Here is a 19,131-nt window from a genome sequence, read left to right as displayed (position 1 = left end):
TCACCTTTATTCTGTCTTATCTTAAAGGAAAAGTGCTGGCCTGGGCTTCTCCCCTATGGGAAGGATCGGACTCCCTCCTAAGGGAGTTGTCTCGGTTCATGGCGGTGTTTCGACGGACCTTTGATGATCCTGGGCAGCATGCCGTGGCAAGCACTAGTTTGATAAATCTTTGTCAAGGTCAAAGAAGTCTTTTTGACTATACCATTGAGTTTCGGACTTTGGCTTCTGAACTTGCCTGGCAGTAAGACTGCCCATGAGCTATCTACCTGGATGGACATTTCTCACAGCTCAAAGATGAGCTTTCTGCTGCATGGGAGCTCCCATCGTCCCTGGAGGACCTTATAGACTTGACGGGCCGAATTGATCATTGTCTCCAAGAGCATCACCAGGAGAGACTGATGCCCAAGAAGCCCTCTCAGGTTCGATCCCGTTCACCACCAACCACCAGCCCTGCCTTAGGTCGGGTCTCTATTGTGGCCAAGATAACTAATTATCTGGTTAAATTTATCTAGATAATATAGAGGAATACTGGAGCAGAGTTAAGTTAATTAGCATATATATTAAGAATATTAGAGTTAGTCAGATAACTTATCCGGTTAACTCTAGTCTTGTCATAGAGAAGTCTTAAAGTTAGCCAGATAAACTTATCTGGCTAACTTTAAGATAGTCATGAAACAATGTAATAAACTGGTGGCATGAGCTGGGAGGATGCTTGGATGCACAGGGATGCACAGTAGAAAAACAGAGGTGATAATGCCTCTTTGCAGGTCGTTGGTGAGGCTTTACCTGGATTATGTGTTCAATTCTAGGGGCTGTATCTCAGAAAGGATATAGAGAGGCTGGAGACAGTCCAGAGAGGCAACCAAAATGGTACAGGGTTGGTACAGGAAGCCCTATGAGATGAAGCTGAAGGAACTTAGTATGCACACTCTAGAAGTGTAACACCGGCAAAGGATCAGATGATGGTTGACACTTGGTGCCAAGTGTTGATTGGCGCAGCGTATTGGGTGAACCTAATAGGCTGACCCCAGCAGCTGGAAGATGCATCCTGTGGCAGGACTGAATGGAGCTTCATCTGTACCAGCCACCTTCTCTGCAGGTTGAGCCCTTGGGTCTGGCAGCCAGCAGGTCTTAGGTGGGTCCCTAGGGTGGAGGCAAGAACAAGAGTCCAAAAGCCAGGCAGATGTCAGGGCAGACAGCAGACAACAAGAATCAGTAGGCAGGCCTGAAGTCAGGGCAGGCAGCAGACAAGAATGGTCAAGGTCCAGAGCAGAGGTCATAATCCAGCAAGTCAAGCCAAGGGAGGGAAAAATAAGACAAAACAGAACAATACAAGACTGAGGAAAGGCAAAGACAGGAACAGGATCGGGCAAGGCAAGGACTCAGTAACAAGACAGGAGACAAAGGCAGGACTGGAACACAGAACAAGCAGGAATACAGGAACAAGGCAACTTGCACTGAGAAGCATGGCACATTAGGAGACCTGTTGCTGAGGCAAGGAATAACTGCGGGGCTCGAATATATATATATTCCAAGTGGCTGATGTCAATAGGTGTTGCCACTTGGGGTCTTCCTTCCATTTCACATATTATTAGGAGGCTGGTTGCAGCATTATAGTGGCTAGATCCAGCGGCATTCCTGCCGCGTTGAGACTGGGTGAGTGCAATGAATCCTAACAGTAAAAAGTCATGGGATAGGTGGCGATGTCCTTTCATGGATTGCAAACTGGCTAAAAGACAGGAAACAGAGAGTAGGATTAAATGGACAATTTTCTCAGTGGAAGGGAGTGGGCAATGGAGTGCTTCAGGGATCTGTATTGGGACCCTTACTTTTCAATATATTTATAAATGATCTGGAAAGATATACGACGAGTGAGATAATCAAATTTGCAAACACTCACTGAATCTGTATTCTGTAGTGGAAACCATCTCTCAACAGTACAAAAACTCTCCACACTCCTCGGGCCTAATTGGCACCAGAGATCTACCACTCTGCAGCCGAGATGCTCACAACCTTGGAGCCTTAGCACTCCCAGGTACTAGTGGCAGGAAAAAATACTGTCTCTCTCAATACACAGGGTTTTATACTCTAACCATGAAGACACCTCCCACTGTTGTGATGCCTCCATTCCTCCACTTTGCTGACAAAGAGCTTTAGAGATCTGCAACCACTCCAGTAAGCAATGAATCTTTGCTACCCTCTTACACATTGAATATTAAGTAGTGTTCACTTCCCAGATGTAACATTTGAAAAGAATCTCATTAATTGAGAATTCTTCTTTGCATCCTGTAAACAATTTGTCAGAGAACATGAAGAAGATTATTTTGTTTGGGTAAACAATTGTTTTACTGAAGAATGCTTGGTTGCTAGAATCTTTTGAAAATAAAGTGTACTGTACTTTGGAAGACACCCACCAACATTATATGTTAACAAGATGCTAATAGTTAAGAAATATTGGGTTTCTTGACTTAGAAATTTATAATTGCCATATTTTCAGTAGAACGTACTATAAATCTGAAGTGAGGGCAAGAAAGAAATGGAGAAGACTGCTTTTGTGAATGGTGGTGATTTATGTGTTGTGATATAATAATATTTTAGCTCAAATATTCAATATCTTTTTTTTTTTTTTTTTTTACTATTGTCTTGTGCAATTGGGTTATAGTTGAAACAAGATTGATACCTGAAATTCCAACACGTTCTGTGGCCCAAGAAGAGTTTGAGGAAGATTACAGTGATCTAAAGGGTGACAATGAAGAAAATGAAAGTAATGATTATGGGGATTACATTTTTCCTGAAAGAAATGAGATTGCTGGTGCATACAAAGAAGAAATTGTCTCTGGCAAGTAATGATCTTCAATCGGTTTTATGCTACAGTATCATAATTATTTATAGCTATCTCTGTAGGCAGTCATAGTGCTATACGAGCAAATAGAAGATGTGTGTTAAAACTCCAAAATTCTTAGAATCTATTAAAGAAAGATTTGACTTGCTAAAGGCTATACAGGGAAATTGTTAGGAGGAGCAGAGAGAAGTCTTAGGTTTCATCTTTTGGTATTAACTGTTGTTAACTAATGTTTAGAAATAACCTTTAACTTTAAATCATATATATTTTCATATAGATCACATCCCATGAATTAATTGGTCCATATTCTCTAATCTTGCTCTGCCAAGTGATTTCTAAATTCTAATTATATGTTAAGACAGGAGTTCTCAGTGCTGTTCCTTGAGGGTTGCAAACAGGTCTGATGTTCAAGGTAACCAAGTTACGCAAAATACCCTTGCTTTTAGACCAATCATATGCAAATATATTTTAGCATTTTAACTCTCTTTGATCTGCTGGGTACTTGTGATCTGAACTGGACACTGTCAGAGATAGGATGCTGGGCTTGATGGGCCTTGGTCATCCCAGCATGGCGGTCCCCCTTACCGGCGTGTTGCGACTCCCTCCTGCTCTGGCTTGCCGGCAGCGGCAGCCAACCGCTCTCGTGATACCTCCTCGCGTGCTCCCTCCTCAGCGCGGATAGGCCCATTCCCCCAGGCCTCTCCGATGCGCTGCCATCCTTGCGCGGGCCCCGCCTCCTCTGGATTCCCCTAGGCCCTCGCGCGAGTTCTGCAACAGATTTAAAGGGACCACGGCAGGATATTGCTGTGGTTCCTCCCCTTTGCCTGCCCAGCTTTTACTATTTAAGGCAAGGTCTGGCTCTCAGACCTTGCTTTAGCTTCTGCTAAGTTCTGGTTCCTCTTCAGAACCAGAACTTCTGGTTCCTCTTCAGAGGTTCGCTCCTGCTTCGGCTTCTGTGGCATCCGATTTCCTGAGTTCCTGTTCCTGCTCTTGAGTCGGTTCCTACCTCCAGATTCCAGTTCCTGGCCTCTGCGCCTTCTTCCTGTTCCAGTCCCATCCTTGGTCTCCTTCGGATGGATTTCTTGGCTACAACTTGGACTAGCTATCGGCGTACCTCTGGCTTCTGACTCTGGTCTGGATATCGGCTAGAGATGTGAATCGGAACAGGAATCGGTTCGGATTCCGGTTCCGGTTCACATGTGGGTTTTTTTCCATCGGGCCTGATCGCGGTTTTGTTTATCGGCTGTGCCCCAGCCAATAAACAAAAAACCCACCCCGACCCTTTAAAGCTAACCCCTTAGCTTCCCACACTCTCCTGACCCCCAAAAAAACTTTTTACAGGTACCTGGTGGTCCAGTGGGGGTCCCAGGAGCGATCTCCCGTTCCGGGCCGTCCTCCCGCTCCCGGGCCGTCGAATGCCACTAATCAAAATGGCGCCAATGGCCCTTTGCCCTTACCATGTGACAGGGTACCCGTGCCATTGGCCGGATCCTGTCAAATGGGAGGAGCACTGGATGGCCGGCTCCATCTTCTGCTCCTACCATGTGACAGGGGCTGACCAATGGCACCGGTAGCCCCTGTGACATAGTAAGGGCAAAGGCTATCGGTGCCATTTTGAATACTGGCAGCCGACGGTCCAAGTGCAGGAGGTCGCTCCCGGACCCCCGCTGGACTTTTGGCAAGTCTTGTGGGGGTCAGGAGGGTCCCCCAGGACTTGCCAAAAGCCCCTGGTGGTCCAGCAGGGGTCCGGGAGCGACCTCCTGCACTCGGGCCATCGGCTGCCAGTAATCAAAATGGTGCCGATAGCCTTTGCCCTTCCTATGTCACAGGGGCTACCGGTGCCATTGGTCAGCCCCTGTCACATGCTAGGAGCACAAGATGGCGCCGGCCATCCAGTGCTCCTACCATGTGACAGGATCTGGCCAATGGCACGGATACCCTGTCACATGGTAAGGGCAAAGGGCCATCGGCGCCATTTTTATTAGTGGCAGCCGACGGCCTGAGAGCGGGAGATCGCTCCCCGCGCCCCCACTGGACCACCAGGTAATTTTAAAACGGTTTTGGGGGGGTTCGGGAGGGTGGGGGAAGCAAAGGGGTCATTTTTAAAGGGTCGGCGGGGTTTTTTTTTATCGGGCCATCGGCGCCATTTTTATTAGTGGCAGCCAAAATGGCGCCGATGGCTCGAGAGCAGGAGATTGGTCCCGGGGCTTCCACTGTACCACCAGGTACTCGTAAAAAGTTTTGGGGAGGTTCGAGAGGGTGGGGGAAGGTAAGGGTTTAGTTTTAAAGGGTCGGGGTGGGTTTAGGGGTTGTTTTGGTCTGCTGGTTTTCCCGCCCTCCCCCCAAATAACTCCCGTTAGTGGACACTAACCCATTAACGATTTTTCACGATAAATCGGGGGAATTTCTATTGTATCACGCACTCTAATGATTTTTGACGATTTAAAAAATATCGGACAATTTTTTTAAAATCATCAAAAAACGATTCACATCCCTAATATCGGCCACTCTCTGGCTTCTGACTTCAGACTGGCTATCGATGACTCTCTGGCTTCTGACCAGACTGGCTATTAGCGACCCTTGGGCTTCTGATCTTGGACTGATCTTGGATGATTCCGCTGATGCTTCCACTTTCTTCACAGGGACCCACCTAAGACCAGCCGGCCCCCGAACCCAAGGGCTCAACCTGCGGGGAACGGGGTTGGTGTTGGCAAAGCTCCAGCCGGCTCACTGCATCAGTCCGGCCTCGCCTTCCAACGGTGGGGACTACGGGGGCTCACTCTCGCAGGTAGTGCCAACTCCACCTCTGGCAAGGGGTCCACCAGCCTCGTCCTAACAATAATTGTGTACAAATTGCCTTCACTGTATGAAATTATATCTCATGCATATTCATTGTAATCATTACTAGAAACCAGGCCTGTTTATGGCACTTGAGGACAGGAGTTGCCTACCCATATATTAAGTACAGTTCAATACTGCTTCAATGTGCTGTAGCATTTGAAATAGAAACTACTTACATCATCCAGGAAGAGGCTGATATTCAGTACTACTTAGGTAGATAAGCCACTTATCCAGCTAAGTAGTTAGCCAGATATCTAGTAGGTGAGCAGTGGGCAGATTTGGGTGGCACTACTTATCTGGTTAAGTTAATTGGATAAGTTAGACCTGCCTTTGTTTTATCCTTTGGGGATGGGGATGCCAGAGTCATGATGGCCTTTGGGGGGAGTGGGTATCGCCGCATACCTACATGTTTAATTTGTTTACATTTTGGAGTTGTTTGGGCTACCTCGACTGGCAGCAGTGACCTCTGCTCAACCTCCCCATTTGATGCAGCTTTTTTTTTTAGCCAGCACTTTAAATGTGAAGTGGGAGCCTCAGGACCCGTGTTATTGATTACATCATGCAATATAAGCGATATAATGGCCATTAGAGCCCCATCATGGCTTGATGCTTCTCCCTGTTAGTTTCTAATATTGGCTGTATCACTGATTCTGTTTGGCTGATAATAACTTTTGAAGTTCACGCAATATGCAAGCATTGCAAAGCAGCTGTTTTGTCATCTGCCTCAGAGGAAGGTACAGTTAACAGTAGTTCATGTTTCTGTGGTTTGATAACTGTAGATCACTTTTGTGATCCTAAGGGGTGCAGAGGGTTCCTCGGTATTTGCAAGATGCATTTTGAGTTACAGCCAGCTCTAATTTTTTTGATCATGTCAAGATTATGTATATCCCCTCTCTGATGGATGGTCCTGCTCTCGCCTGGGCTTCTCTCGTGCGGGAACAAGATGACTTACATCTCAGGAACCTGGATAACTTCACACAACAATTTCATCTGATCTTTGACCAACCCAGGCATGTCTTGTCTGCTGCCACAGAACTTCTTCATATTCAACAAGGCATTCGCTCAGTCGGCGAGTACACAGTAAAATTTCGTACCCTAGCTTCTAAACTTGGTTGGGGTGAAGGTAGCCAAATCTCCATTTTTTTGGCAAATTTTATCTGGGAGGATAAAAGATGAACTTGCAGCTTGGGACCTTCCCCCAACCCTAGAAGCACTTATTGCCCTGACTATTCAAATAGATCTGAGATTTCAGGAACAAGCTTGAGAGAGGAAGACGTCCCATTGGGCTACTCTCATAGCATCTAAACCTTTAAGTCGCTCAGAGTCCACCCCAGAACTGCCACAGGTTATTGTCTTTGAGGAGCCCATGCAATTGGGTAACATCTGGCTTTCAGTTGATGAAAAACAAAGGTGAAGACAGCATAATCTCTGTCTCTACTGAGCTGCTCAGTGACATTTTGTCAGTTGCTGCCCCATGAGACCAGAAAACTCCAAAGAAACAAGTTTAGTTGGGAAGGCAGTTCTTTACCATCCTGCTTCTCCTCCACAACTGATGGCACTAGTGTCCATCATCTTTAGGAAATCTTTAATTCATACCGGAGCTGGGGGCAACTTTATTCAAGATTCATTATTATGCCAATGAGGCTGCCCTACTACCAGCCTGACTACTCCTCATGTTATTTCTTCTAATTTTGGAGAATCATTACCCGGTCATGTGACCGCAGCCAATTTGCCTATCACTATGCAGATTGGGTCTCACCAAGAAGATTTTCAGTTCTGTGTGCTATCTAAAGTCTCCAGTCCTCCTGTACTTGGATTACCCTGGCTCAGACTCCATCAACTGTCCATTTACTGGAGAATCTTATGGATCAACCATTGGGGTCCATCCTGCCAGAAGCATTGTGTCGCCTCATCTCCGGGAGTTCTGCTCTGGACTACCTTGTCTGAAGTACTGGATCTGCCACTCCTGTATACATCCTGTTCCAGCATAGGTTATGAAACACAACCAGGAATTGAAGCATCTTGAAATGTTGCTGATCATGCCAAAACACTGAAATCCATGTTCATGGGGGTAAGAAGCTACTGCCCAAATAGGAAAGGCAGTCCTCATTCAACATGATGACCTTGGAACTTACAAGCCATGCCTTTATCCCTCCAAAGAATCCCTGCCTGCAGAACAGGATCATCCGTGGATGTTTCTCCAGCTTTGTCCAAAGAAAAGAATCCTGAACTCATGTCGAAACCCCCAAGGTCCCTGATGGTAAAGATGTATCTTCAGCATCTCCCCAGAAGCCAAAGATAAAAGTTTGGGAAGAGGGTTTAGAGAAGAGGGTACTATTACATTCGCCACTCATGGGATGACCCAGCAAGCGGCTGCACTCACCCTCAGGCCAGCAGGCCTTGCTGTCTCAGGATGCCTGTGCATGTGGCAGGACTCCACCAGGAGTGCCGTCATTGGATACTTCTTAGAAGCAATCACCCAAAGCCAGTTCCTTTAATGTGCCACAGTGGGGAAAGCCATGGCGCCCTTGTATGATGTCACTACTGCTTGTCCTATAAAAGGGCTCTTCAGACACTCCAGCCTTACCTCAGCAGTAGGTTGCTTATCCTGCCTTTAGGTTTTTCTTTAGCTTCATTCAAGTCCTCAACCTTTCCTTTGTCCAAGTCTTCAGCTTTGCTCCATGACCGTCTTCACCCCTCAGCTTCAGCCTGCTTTCCAGGCTTGTCCAGCTCTTCAGATTTTACTGTACTCTCAGACTTTTGGACTTTGTCATAGCCTGGCCCATGCAAAGACTTGTTTACTCACCGTTGGCACAGACCTTAGGGCCCTGCCCTTGATGTTGCGTCAATTGCTTCATGGCAAGAGGGGCTCATGCTCATTTTGTTCACATAAAAAATGTTCAGTTACAAGTTCTTATTCTCATCAGTCCATTTACATACTTAGTTCTTTTAATAAATCTGTGATTTTATACTTCCAGTTAATATATGTTTTTACTGAATTCAATTAATTTCCATTGCTTCCTCCCAGAATTTGTTTGATAGCATGATAATTCCCAATTTAAATATCATTATGTAAAGTCCTATGTATCATACCTTTAGTCCAGTTGTTTGGCACAAAGTTCTTCTCCTTTCACCTAATTTCCTTGTTAGTACCTGGCAGGTACTTCCACACACCTCTCTTCAATATCCTGATGATATGGTCATGGTTAATATTGGATGGGTGCCATTTGTCTCCTTTGTACTCCATACTTCTCCTTCTCCCTCTAGAATGAATGGAGATTCATTCCCCTGTAGGACTTCCAATCGTCCACTGGATATCTCTCTGTGAAAGACTCCAAACTCCTTCATATGGTCCTATGAGGTCCAGGGTCCTAGGAAACTCAGGCAGATGTTAAAAATTGCATCCCAAAAAGGGGAAGAAGGAAAGGTAGATAAAACTTCCTTCACCCAAAAGCAAAAAGACAAAAAGGGACTTCTCTCAAGAGGTAAAAAGACAGCCTTTCCTCTTGTCCATAACCAGGCTTCATTCTTGGAAGCCCAAGGGTCCTTGTTTTCACATTAAAACAACAAAAACATGAGCAGGCATAGTGACATCCTGCCTTCTGAAAGGGCTAACAAAAAATCCACACCTTAAAGAGGTGGCACTGGATTTTATACTCCGAAGACTCCACCATTTCCATCTCCCACATGGGGGAACTAAAACTCAAAACAACACTACTTCTATTCCCACAATGACAATGGGACATTTATCTTAGTAGGAACTCATGGGGTAGATTTTCAAAGGGTTACTCGCGTAACCCCGAAAACCTGCCCCTGCGCACGCCGAGCCTATTTTGCATAGGCTCGGCGGCGCGTGCAAGCCCAGGGATGCGCGTATGTCTCGGGGCGTGGCGCTGATCCAGGGGCGGTCCGGGGGTGGGACCGAGGCCTCCGGCACAGCGGCTGTGCCGGAGATTGGCGCACCAGCAGCCAGCCGGTGCGCGCAAGATACGCCTGCCAGAGGCAGGCATATCTACTTGAAATAAGGTAGGTGGGATTTAGGTAAGGCTGGGGAGTGGGTTAGATAGGGGAAGGGAGGGAAAGGTGGGGGGAGTGGAAGAAAAATTTCCTCAGATGGAACGGGGAAAGCCATCGGGGCTCCCCTAGGGCTCTGCGCACGCAAGGTGCACAAGTGTGCACCCCCTTGCGCACGCCGACCCTGTATTTTAAATGTACCCCACACTCGCTGTTTCGAAAATCTGCCCCATAGGTTCTCCACATATATGTTCACCTTTTTATTCACCTGTGAATATTCCAAACAAATATCCCATTCTAGATCCAAATAATGCACCTTCTGGCTTTGACATTCCTTGAAAATAATGGAGTGCCGATGCACACATCTCCTCTATATACATGAAATTAAGGACAAGCCACAATGTGATTGCAAGCATACAACTCAAACTATGGATCATACAGAGAACAACTGACATCGTCACTCTTTCAATGGAGAAGTAGCAAAACTACATGTACTTTACTGGAAGCTCTTTCGTGTCTGACAGAGCTCGGCATTAGCTCCTGAACATATTACTATTCAAAAGAAAGTGCAAATTTTGCCTGTTACAGCCCTCACAGTTGAATACATTTACTCCTGCTCAAGGACGGCACATGTCCAGGCCAGAACACTGCCACAGTAATGCAGCTTACACTACTTCCTATGGGACACTTTTTACATTTTTTTATACTCAGAAATTAAGGAAAGCTAGCTGCAACAAATCTTTATTATTTTACACTTTTAGTTAACATGAAACAAAGTTTTTCAGAAGCTTTCCACATTTTTAAACCCTAGCAACATATTCCTATTCAGATGCCCATTTTAAAAGATTATTGTCGATTTTTCTTATCATCACAGAGCTTAATTTTTCAAAACCGCTTTACCATACACTGACACCTACAGTATCTTCTACAATAACCCATGCCATCTCTGTTATTCTAAAGTAGGCCTACATGTCCTTTTTTATGCAGCTTTACTCAATCTCTGATCACAACTTTAATTCTCATACTTGTCCTGAAGCCTGTGTACTCTATGCCTGTTTGGATGCCTCAGCTATGCTATGTGCTTCAATTAAAAAATTATATTTTGAACTGACGACTGATGAGAATTTGACCTTGTGAGTCTCTCTCGATGCAGCCTCTATGGTGAAACATGGCAGTGAGGGGGACTGTATTCCTGTCATATGAAATGTGCTTTTGGAAGCTTAAAAATAAATGCTGTTTTGAAGAAATAGAAGCATTGTTTTACTTCATTGAAACAGCAGTAATTGTTGAACACACATCTTGCCTTGTTCTACATGACTTCTTGTGTGTCCATATTACTCCACAATTCTTTATATGCTTTATACACGTTCTACATAATATAAGGCTTGGGGGTAACCTGCATGGAGCGGCAGTTGTTACCATAAGAAGCTTACTGAGCAGACTGGATGGACCATGTAGTCATTTCTACCATCATTACTATGTTAATATGTATGTTACATGCATGCACATTCTTTTTTCACATAGCAAAGTGCCATTAAATGAGCCATATAGCAGACATCCATTGCACAATGTATGCCAGCAGTATGGGGCTATCAAAAGACACCTACAGTACTGTCATATAGAAAATGTAGAATGGTATACTTGATGCAAGTTCATTGAGCAAGTCATAGAACTTAATAGCACCAGAATATACAGTGATACTCTATCAAATGTGAGACCTCATTTTTTTAATGTATTTTTGTGTTTTGTATTTGTTTTCTAGATTTTCAGTCACCAACTATTGATACACCTGGAATTGTTACTGATCAAGGTTCTTCTGCATTTACCAAAATCTCCAGTTTTCTTGAAGTTTCTAAAATTCCACCATCAACATCAACAACTAGAGCAACAGCAACATTTTCAAAGCCAAAAAGTTCTCCCCAAATCACCAGTAACCACACTACTGGTAAAAATGTTACTAGCCATGCCTCCAGAGCAATCAACAGACTGGACACAACAAGTCAAAATTCTGGAGAACAAATTATGCTAGTTAAAACTCCAAGGAGCAAATCATCACTTCCAGTCAAAACAATACAGACAGAAGCCCAAAATCCCTTAAACAACAAAGATATAGATTTTATTGGGATGTCCAAAACAATCAGTGGAAATGCACTAACAAGCAGATTACAACATGCAGTAACTGATACCGAAGTTCATGTTCCATTAATTAAATTGAAGGAAGGCTCTTTACTGTCTGTTCCTGTGAAGATCACTGTATCATCACCAGTGTTGGAACCAGCTACAACAACAGTATTGCAGGTAGTAACTTGTGCTGATTCTCCCTGTTTCCCAGGAGTTCCCTGTGAACCAAGCCAAGATGGAGGCTTCAAATGTGGTCGTTGTCCTTATGGGTATTATGGAGATGGTGCTACTTGCAAAGGTACTATATTTGAGTTACATGGTTGATTTTAAGTTTTTGAGGAATCTCATTATCCTTGAAAACTGAAAATGGTTTTCAAGGGTGCTGATTCAGATGAATTAAACCAAATCACTGTGAACTTGGAAGATGTAGTAGGCCAGATTGACAAACTGAAGATAAACAAATGACCCGGTCCAGATGGTATACACCCCAGAGTTTTGAAAGAACTAAAAAATTAAATTTCAGACCTATTATTAGAAATTTGTAACCTATCATTAAAATCATCCATTATACCTGAAGACTGGAGGGTAGCCAGTGTAACCTCTATATTTAGAAAGGGCTGAGGGGTGATCCGGGAAACTATAGACCAGTGAGCTTGACTCCAGTGCTGGAAAAATCGTGGAAACTATTCTAAAGAGCAAAATCACAGAGCATATAGAAAGATATGGTTTAATGGGATACAGTCAACATGGATTTACCCAAGGGAAGTCTTGCCTCTATAGTAGCCTGGCTTGTTCCATTTTCCTTAAGGAGAAGTATTGGAGTTTTAAGTCCTGGTGTAATATTTTCAGTGTTGCTATGGGAGGTTTATTCTGCTATGGGAGGTTTATTATTTATATAATTTCTGTTCAGAGAGAATACTCTTATCTTTCCCTTGAGTCATTCTTAACAATAAAAGTAATATAGGGCCTTTTTATATTTCCTCTGTACATTGTAATGAGCAGTGTGTCACACATGTGCATTGTCTGTCAGATGTGTCACAATGGGAAAAAGGTTGAAAACCACCGCATTGATTTATAAAAAAAATAAGGAAAGATCCCTTAGATCAGAGCTTTCCAAACTTTTCATGTTGGTGACACACTTTTTAGACAAACATAATTTCGTGACACAGTAATTCAGTCTACCAGCAAACCAGAAGTTAAAGGTTAAATGAACAAAATGTATTTCAACAATTTATGTATGTTTCCTTAAATATATACATAAATAAAATGTTTCACAACACAACCTATCTCATAATAAATATTTGCAGGCTTCCACTTCCTCCATGCTGATCTCGTACATTGTGAGATCGGCATAGAGAAAGTGCTACTCTTGCACATTCCCAAAGATTACATGTGCCAATCACTAAAAAGTAATTTTTTTTTTTACCTTTGCTGTCTGATCTTAGTTTTCTAATCGGTTGGTCACAGGCTTTTTTTTCCACCTTTCCTTTCTTGTTTTTTTGCCAATTCCTTTTACAGGGTCTTTTTTTCTATTTCTTTTCTCTCCATCTGTCTTCCCTCAAACACACAATCAGGTCCTCATTCTCACATGCTATCTCACACATTCTCACACACACAGGCTCTCACTCACATGCAATCTCACACATCCACAGCTCTCACTCGCCTCTCTCTCATACATACATACATACATACTGTCTCTCTCGTGCACATGCTGTCTCACTTTCACACACACAGGCTCTCTCACTCCTACATGCTCTCTTGCTCAAGCACAGGCTCTCACTGGCACATGCTGTCCCTCTGCACGGGTTGCCGAAGGATGGGCTCTTCAGAGGCCCTGATCTTCCCTGGCCGTGACATGGGATCTGCAGCGGCCCTGCTATCGGGTTTCCTCCTCTTCTCGGGCTGCCGCGACGTGGGATCCGCAGCGGCCCATTAATGCTGCTCTTCTTCTGTACGCAGCAGATGCTCCTCCTCCTTCCTGCCCACGCGACTCTGGCAACGTTTTTCTTCCAGGGCTGCACAGGCAGGAAGGAGGAGGAGTGAACATGACCCTTTTCTTCGGGCCGTGGTGATGTAAGCTCCACCACTGCCCGCCGATCTTCCTGCTATAGTTCCCTGCTTCCGCCGTCCCTGTGGACCGGGCGACACACCTCCACACTACAGGCGACACACTAATGTGTCCCGACACACACTTTGGAAAGCTCTGCCTTAGATTATAGCACTTACAGGCCTGTTTCGCTTAATGTGGATCTCAAAATTCTTAATAAAATTCTTCATCTCAGTATGGATTGGATCATTCCTCTACTCATTGACAGTGACCAATCCATATTTATTAAAGACAGGAATTTGATTAATAGAGTCTCGGTTCTGATTTGATAGGTAGATCTAAGTAAGAGAAATGTTAATAAGGAGTTCCCTTAAGGGTTATCCTCTTTACTTTAAAACCCCATGTCACATAAGTTTAACACATCAGCGCTTCTCAGAAATGTTGCATTTATTGGGCCAGATTTTAAAAGGGTTACGCGCATAAGGTACGCGCATAACCCTTTTAAAATGCACCTGCGGGCGCCGAGCCTGTTTTGCATAGGCTTCCGGCGCGCGCGTAAGCCCCGGGGCTTTCCTGGGGAGGGGCGTGTCGGGGGACGTATCACGATCCATGCGTCATCGGGGGGTGTGACGCTGCTGGCGCGTCATCCGGGGCGGCGCCGTGGGCGTGGTTTCAGCCCGGGGGCATTCCGGGGGCGTGGCCACGGCCTCTGGACCAGCACCCGGAATGGAACATGGCGCGCAGCCGGCCTGGCGCGTGCAAAGTTACGCCTGCCTCGAGCAGTCATAACTTTCACAACAGAGGTAGGGGGGGTTTAGATAGGGCCGGGTGGGTGCGTTAGTTAGGGGAAGGGAGGGGAAGGTGGGGGGAGGCGGAAGGAAAGTTCCCTCCGAGGCCGCTCTGATTTCGGATTTCACAAATGTGCACCCCCTTGCGCACGCCGACCCAGGATTTTATAAGATACGTGCTGTGTTTTAAAATGTACCCCATTGAGCTCAGTTAATTATTTTATGAGATCAGAGCCACTTCAATTACTCAGGCCTGGATTTTCTAAGATTGCAGGGCTTTGTGAATCATGTGGTAACAGGGGGTGGGGGGGCGGGCCTGCGAAAGCCGGCAGTGATCGCACCACCAGTGTTATCGCTGCCGGCTTTTGCACCCAATAGTGCCATCGTGAAAGGTGGTGCTATTGGGCGCGCTACTGGCAGCGATAAGGGGTCTTACCTTATCACCGCCAGTGAAGTTTCCGCAGCGTCCGCCCCGATGTCACCCCGACTCCTCCTCTACCAGTGCCAACACCACCCCGACTCCGCCCCGATCTAGCTATCGCACGTGAAAAGTCCCTTTTCACAAGTGATATGGTTAGAAAATAACCCCCTCAGTCAGAAATATATTCTTAAAAAAGAATATGAGTTTTATTTTACATGAGGAAAGTATTTAATTGATCAAGTCATGTCATAGATATGGAAATAAAAGATGGTTTCTTACCATATATGAGTTGAATTTGCCAGGATCTCGGCATATTTTTAATAGTATAGCAACCTCAAGCTCTTATATCTTATTGTATATATATATATATATTCTTTTGCTTGTTGACAATTCATAGACTCATGGTCCAAAGATTTAAGTACTGATTTTATTTCAACATAGGTCAAGTCATATTATCTGAGCGATATATGACCTCATGTATTTTTCTTACTAAAAATCACATAATTTCCAATATTTATGTTTATAAGTCAGGATACATAGCCAGGAGAATTTAGCTCTAAAAATTCATTGACTTCAGATATATGAATATAATAGTTTGCATTTTATATCCTTAGTTTAGCTATATGGGTGCTTTGCTTTCATTTATTATTTATTAATATATAATTAGAGTTATAAGCATTTATCTATTTTATTAGCAGAAGAGTACCTGATTACATATTTTGAGCTTCAATGCATAAGGAAAGAAATTCCATAATCTCATACACATTTAGCATTTAAACTTCTAATGACTAGATGTATAAATACTGTTTGTGGTAGGCATATGTCAGTAACAGTTTTTAAAAGTAGAAAGCTCATTTTTTTAATCTGGAGTCTGGTGCCAATGATGACCCAAGCTCTGGGAGCTTTGCCAGGCTAGACTACACTAATACTGAAGTTCTTATCTATTAAAGCATTGGCTATATTCCCAGCCTGACAGCTGTACCATGGTCCATGTAAGAGAGAAAAGTAAAAAATATAAACATAGAAATGCAGAACAAGTCATGTTTGGGGTTCATACTTCTGTTTCCTAGAAGTACAGGGGACCATAGCACATGGAGATTGTTCAATATTATGCATCTTGCAAAAGGTATAGAATTCCTGGCTTTCACCTTTCTTTAGTAGCAAGGTTCATTCATTTAAAATGAAACTGCAAAATGCATCAAATAAGACTAATACATTTAATTCGGGGTCCCACCAAATTAATCAGGGGCCCACCAAATTAATCAAATCTTATTCATTTATTTCATTTTAAACTAATGATTCGGGTCTAGGTCTAGGCCCAAAGCCATGGCCTTGCCTAAGGTATAGCCTGAGGCCCAAAGCAGGGGCCACAACCTAGTCCCCTAGCATGACATTGTGGTCTCAGCGGTCCAACACCAGGCTGTCAGCCAAGATCCCCAAAAATTTAACAACAACAACAAAAGTACTTTATCCGTCGGGTATCCGATGAAGGCTAGATCCCGATGCTGGATGCTGTGACCTGACCCAGAGGCCAGGTCCCGTTACCGGGGCTTTGGCCTAGGCCGGGCCCAGACCCAGGCTGGAAGTTGCGACTTGGCCCAGAGGCTGGGTCCCGATGTTGAGGCCTAAGTCCAGTCCCAGGCCTGACACTGTGACTGACTCAGAGCCCGGGTCCCAACATTGGGGCCTTTGCCTAGGCCTGGGGACCAGACCCAGGCCCGATGTTGCGACCCAACCCAGAGGCAGGATCTTGAAGCCAGGTCCTCGGCTTTGGACAAGGCTGGGGCCTGGACACAGGTCCCACGCTGCAATCCGACCTGGACAACAGGTCCTAATGCTGGGGTCTCGGCCCTAACCCAAGCCCAATGTTTCAACCCAACCCAGAGAACGGGTCCTGATTCCGGGGCCTCAGCCCAGATGCAGACCCGACACCACAACCCAACCTGGAGCCCAGATCCTGATGCTGGGGTTTTGGCCCGGACTCAGGCCCAATGCCGTGAGCTGACCCTGAGGCCAGGTCCCAATGCTGGGGCCTAGGCGTGGACCGATGCCTGATGCCGGGGTCTCAGCCAGGAGGCTGGGTCCCAATGCCTGGGTCCCAGCATCAGTACCCGGCTTCTAAGTTCTGTCACACATCGGGTCTGGGTCCGGGTCCAGGCCCCAGTGTCAAAACCTTTTCTTGGGCCTGGGTCTGGCCTCTGGGATGGGTCACAGCTTCGGACCTAGTTCTGGGCCGAGACACCAGTGTCAGGACCCGACCTCCAGGTTGTATCACGCATCGGGCCTGAGTCTGGGCCCCAGCCTAGGCCAAGGCCCAGGTGTTGGGACCCAGCCTCTGGCTTGGGCAGTGGCGTCGAGCCTAGGTCTAGGCCAGGTCCCCAGTATCAGGAACCAGCCTCTGGCTCGGGTCACAGCATCGGGGCTGGGTCCGAGCTCAGGCCCTGGCATTAGAACCCAGTCTCTGGATCAGGCCGAAGTCTCGGCCTTGAGTAGGCCAAAGTCTCAGCGACCTAGTACGCCCTCAACTTATCCCAGCCCCGACATTTTTTCAGGCGGGCAGGCAATGCGGGAGGCTTCGTTTTCATTTTTTGGCTGCTTTTTGTTTTTTAATTGTTTGATAATTTTTTTTCTCATAAATGAAAACAAATCAAACAGTCCACAAAATGAAATTCATGGGAAAAAAAAACCTTCTGAAAAAGAACCAAAAAGAAAAATGAATTTTTTTCTCCTGCACATCCATATTCTTTACATGCAGGTAAAGCCTTTTGATAGGATTTCTTGGAATCATATTTTTGCTGTGCTAAAACATTTTGATGGTAACTTTCCTACCGGTGCACAGGCACACACGTACACATGTATGCAGTCTTGTGGCCAAAGGACACAGCCATTTTATATCTTACACTCGTATATGCACACATGGTATAAAATAGGCTGAACGTGCATACATGTGCACACAATTTTATATGGATGCGCACATGTGTTCGCAAATTCCACCTCTACCACATAAGTGGGGGGATTTTATAAGGGATGCCCGCCGACACCATTACTAGTTTTACCAATTTGTTTCCAGTTCACCCAGTTATGGGTTAGGACTTCCAAACCCCCCCTAGGTTATTAGCCTCCCTTTTCCACTGTTAGCCCCAACCCTTAAAACCCTGCTGACTTGTCTAGTTTTTTTTGTTATATTAAGTACAAGCCATCCATAGCAGTAGTAACGGTACGTGGCAGGGGACCCCAGCGCACACTTGTGTGCATACTTATGTGCACATTTCATGTTAAGGTCCCAGAATACCCATGTCCTGCCCTTGCCCCGCCCTTACCCCTCACAGACCACATCCAAACCCCACCCCTTTTTTGGGCTTTCTCACTTCTGCACGTACTGGAAGATACATGTTTACACAGGTGGCTTTTAATATCCACACATACTTGCCTATCTCCCAGTTTTGGCACTTACGAGCTTTTAAAATTCACCTATTCAAACATAGAGCCTCATTTTCCAATATCGCATGTGATACCAAAAAGGGGTGTACCTTATGCTAATAAGCATGTGTATCGCAAATTGCAATATCAGCTATGCGAAAAGCTCTTATCGCAAGTTGCACTATTAGCCTAATTTGGGCTACATTGCCAGTATATGTTGCGGTTCACGAACATCATGAACATCATGAACCGCGATAAACCTTTACCGGCATGTAACGCAAATGAAAAAGGTGTAGTTATTGGCCGCGTTAGGAACTGCAGCACATGATAAATCCTCCCTACTTTACATTTACTCCGCCCCCCTGCATACAAAATTAAAAATTTGCATTCGCAAATCGCGTTAACAGCTGTTAGCGCGATTTGCGGAATTATCACCCGCGGTAATTCCTTGGAAAATGACCCCCATAGAAAGCAGAGTAATACCTCAAAAAGTTTTAACATTTTACACCCAACCTAAAGCACTTTCCCTTCCCCTCCGATCCTCAATCCCCCCCCCCCCACCCTCCCTTTACAGAGAATCTCAGATGAATACAGACTAATTTATAGCAAGAATGAAGTAGTGCCAATGAGTGGAACC

The 19,131-nt window shown here is 45.1% G+C and overlaps 1 protein-coding gene across 5 annotated transcripts in view; it reads left to right on the top strand.

Annotated features, from left to right (window-relative positions):
* VWDE (von Willebrand factor D and EGF domains) overlaps positions 1–19,131 on the top strand; it is a 268,951-nt gene that overhangs the window by 183,160 nt on the left and 66,660 nt on the right. For 4 of the 5 annotated variants that reach the window (XM_029588981.1, XM_029588980.1, XM_029588984.1 and 1 more), the window contains 2 exons: positions 2,663–2,839; positions 11,460–12,116. In XM_029588981.1, the coding sequence (XP_029444841.1) occupies positions 2,663–2,839; positions 11,460–12,116 (834 nt within the window). The remainder of the gene's footprint in view (positions 1–2,662; positions 2,840–11,459; positions 12,117–19,131) is intronic. The other variant, XM_029588983.1, reaches the window with a different exon arrangement.

Source organism: Rhinatrema bivittatum, chromosome 2 (genome assembly GCF_901001135.1).
Source record: "Rhinatrema bivittatum chromosome 2, aRhiBiv1.1, whole genome shotgun sequence".
In the NCBI taxonomy this organism is placed as follows: domain Eukaryota; kingdom Metazoa; phylum Chordata; class Amphibia; order Gymnophiona; family Rhinatrematidae; genus Rhinatrema; species Rhinatrema bivittatum.
This window is presented reverse-complemented; position numbering and strand designations above follow the sequence as displayed.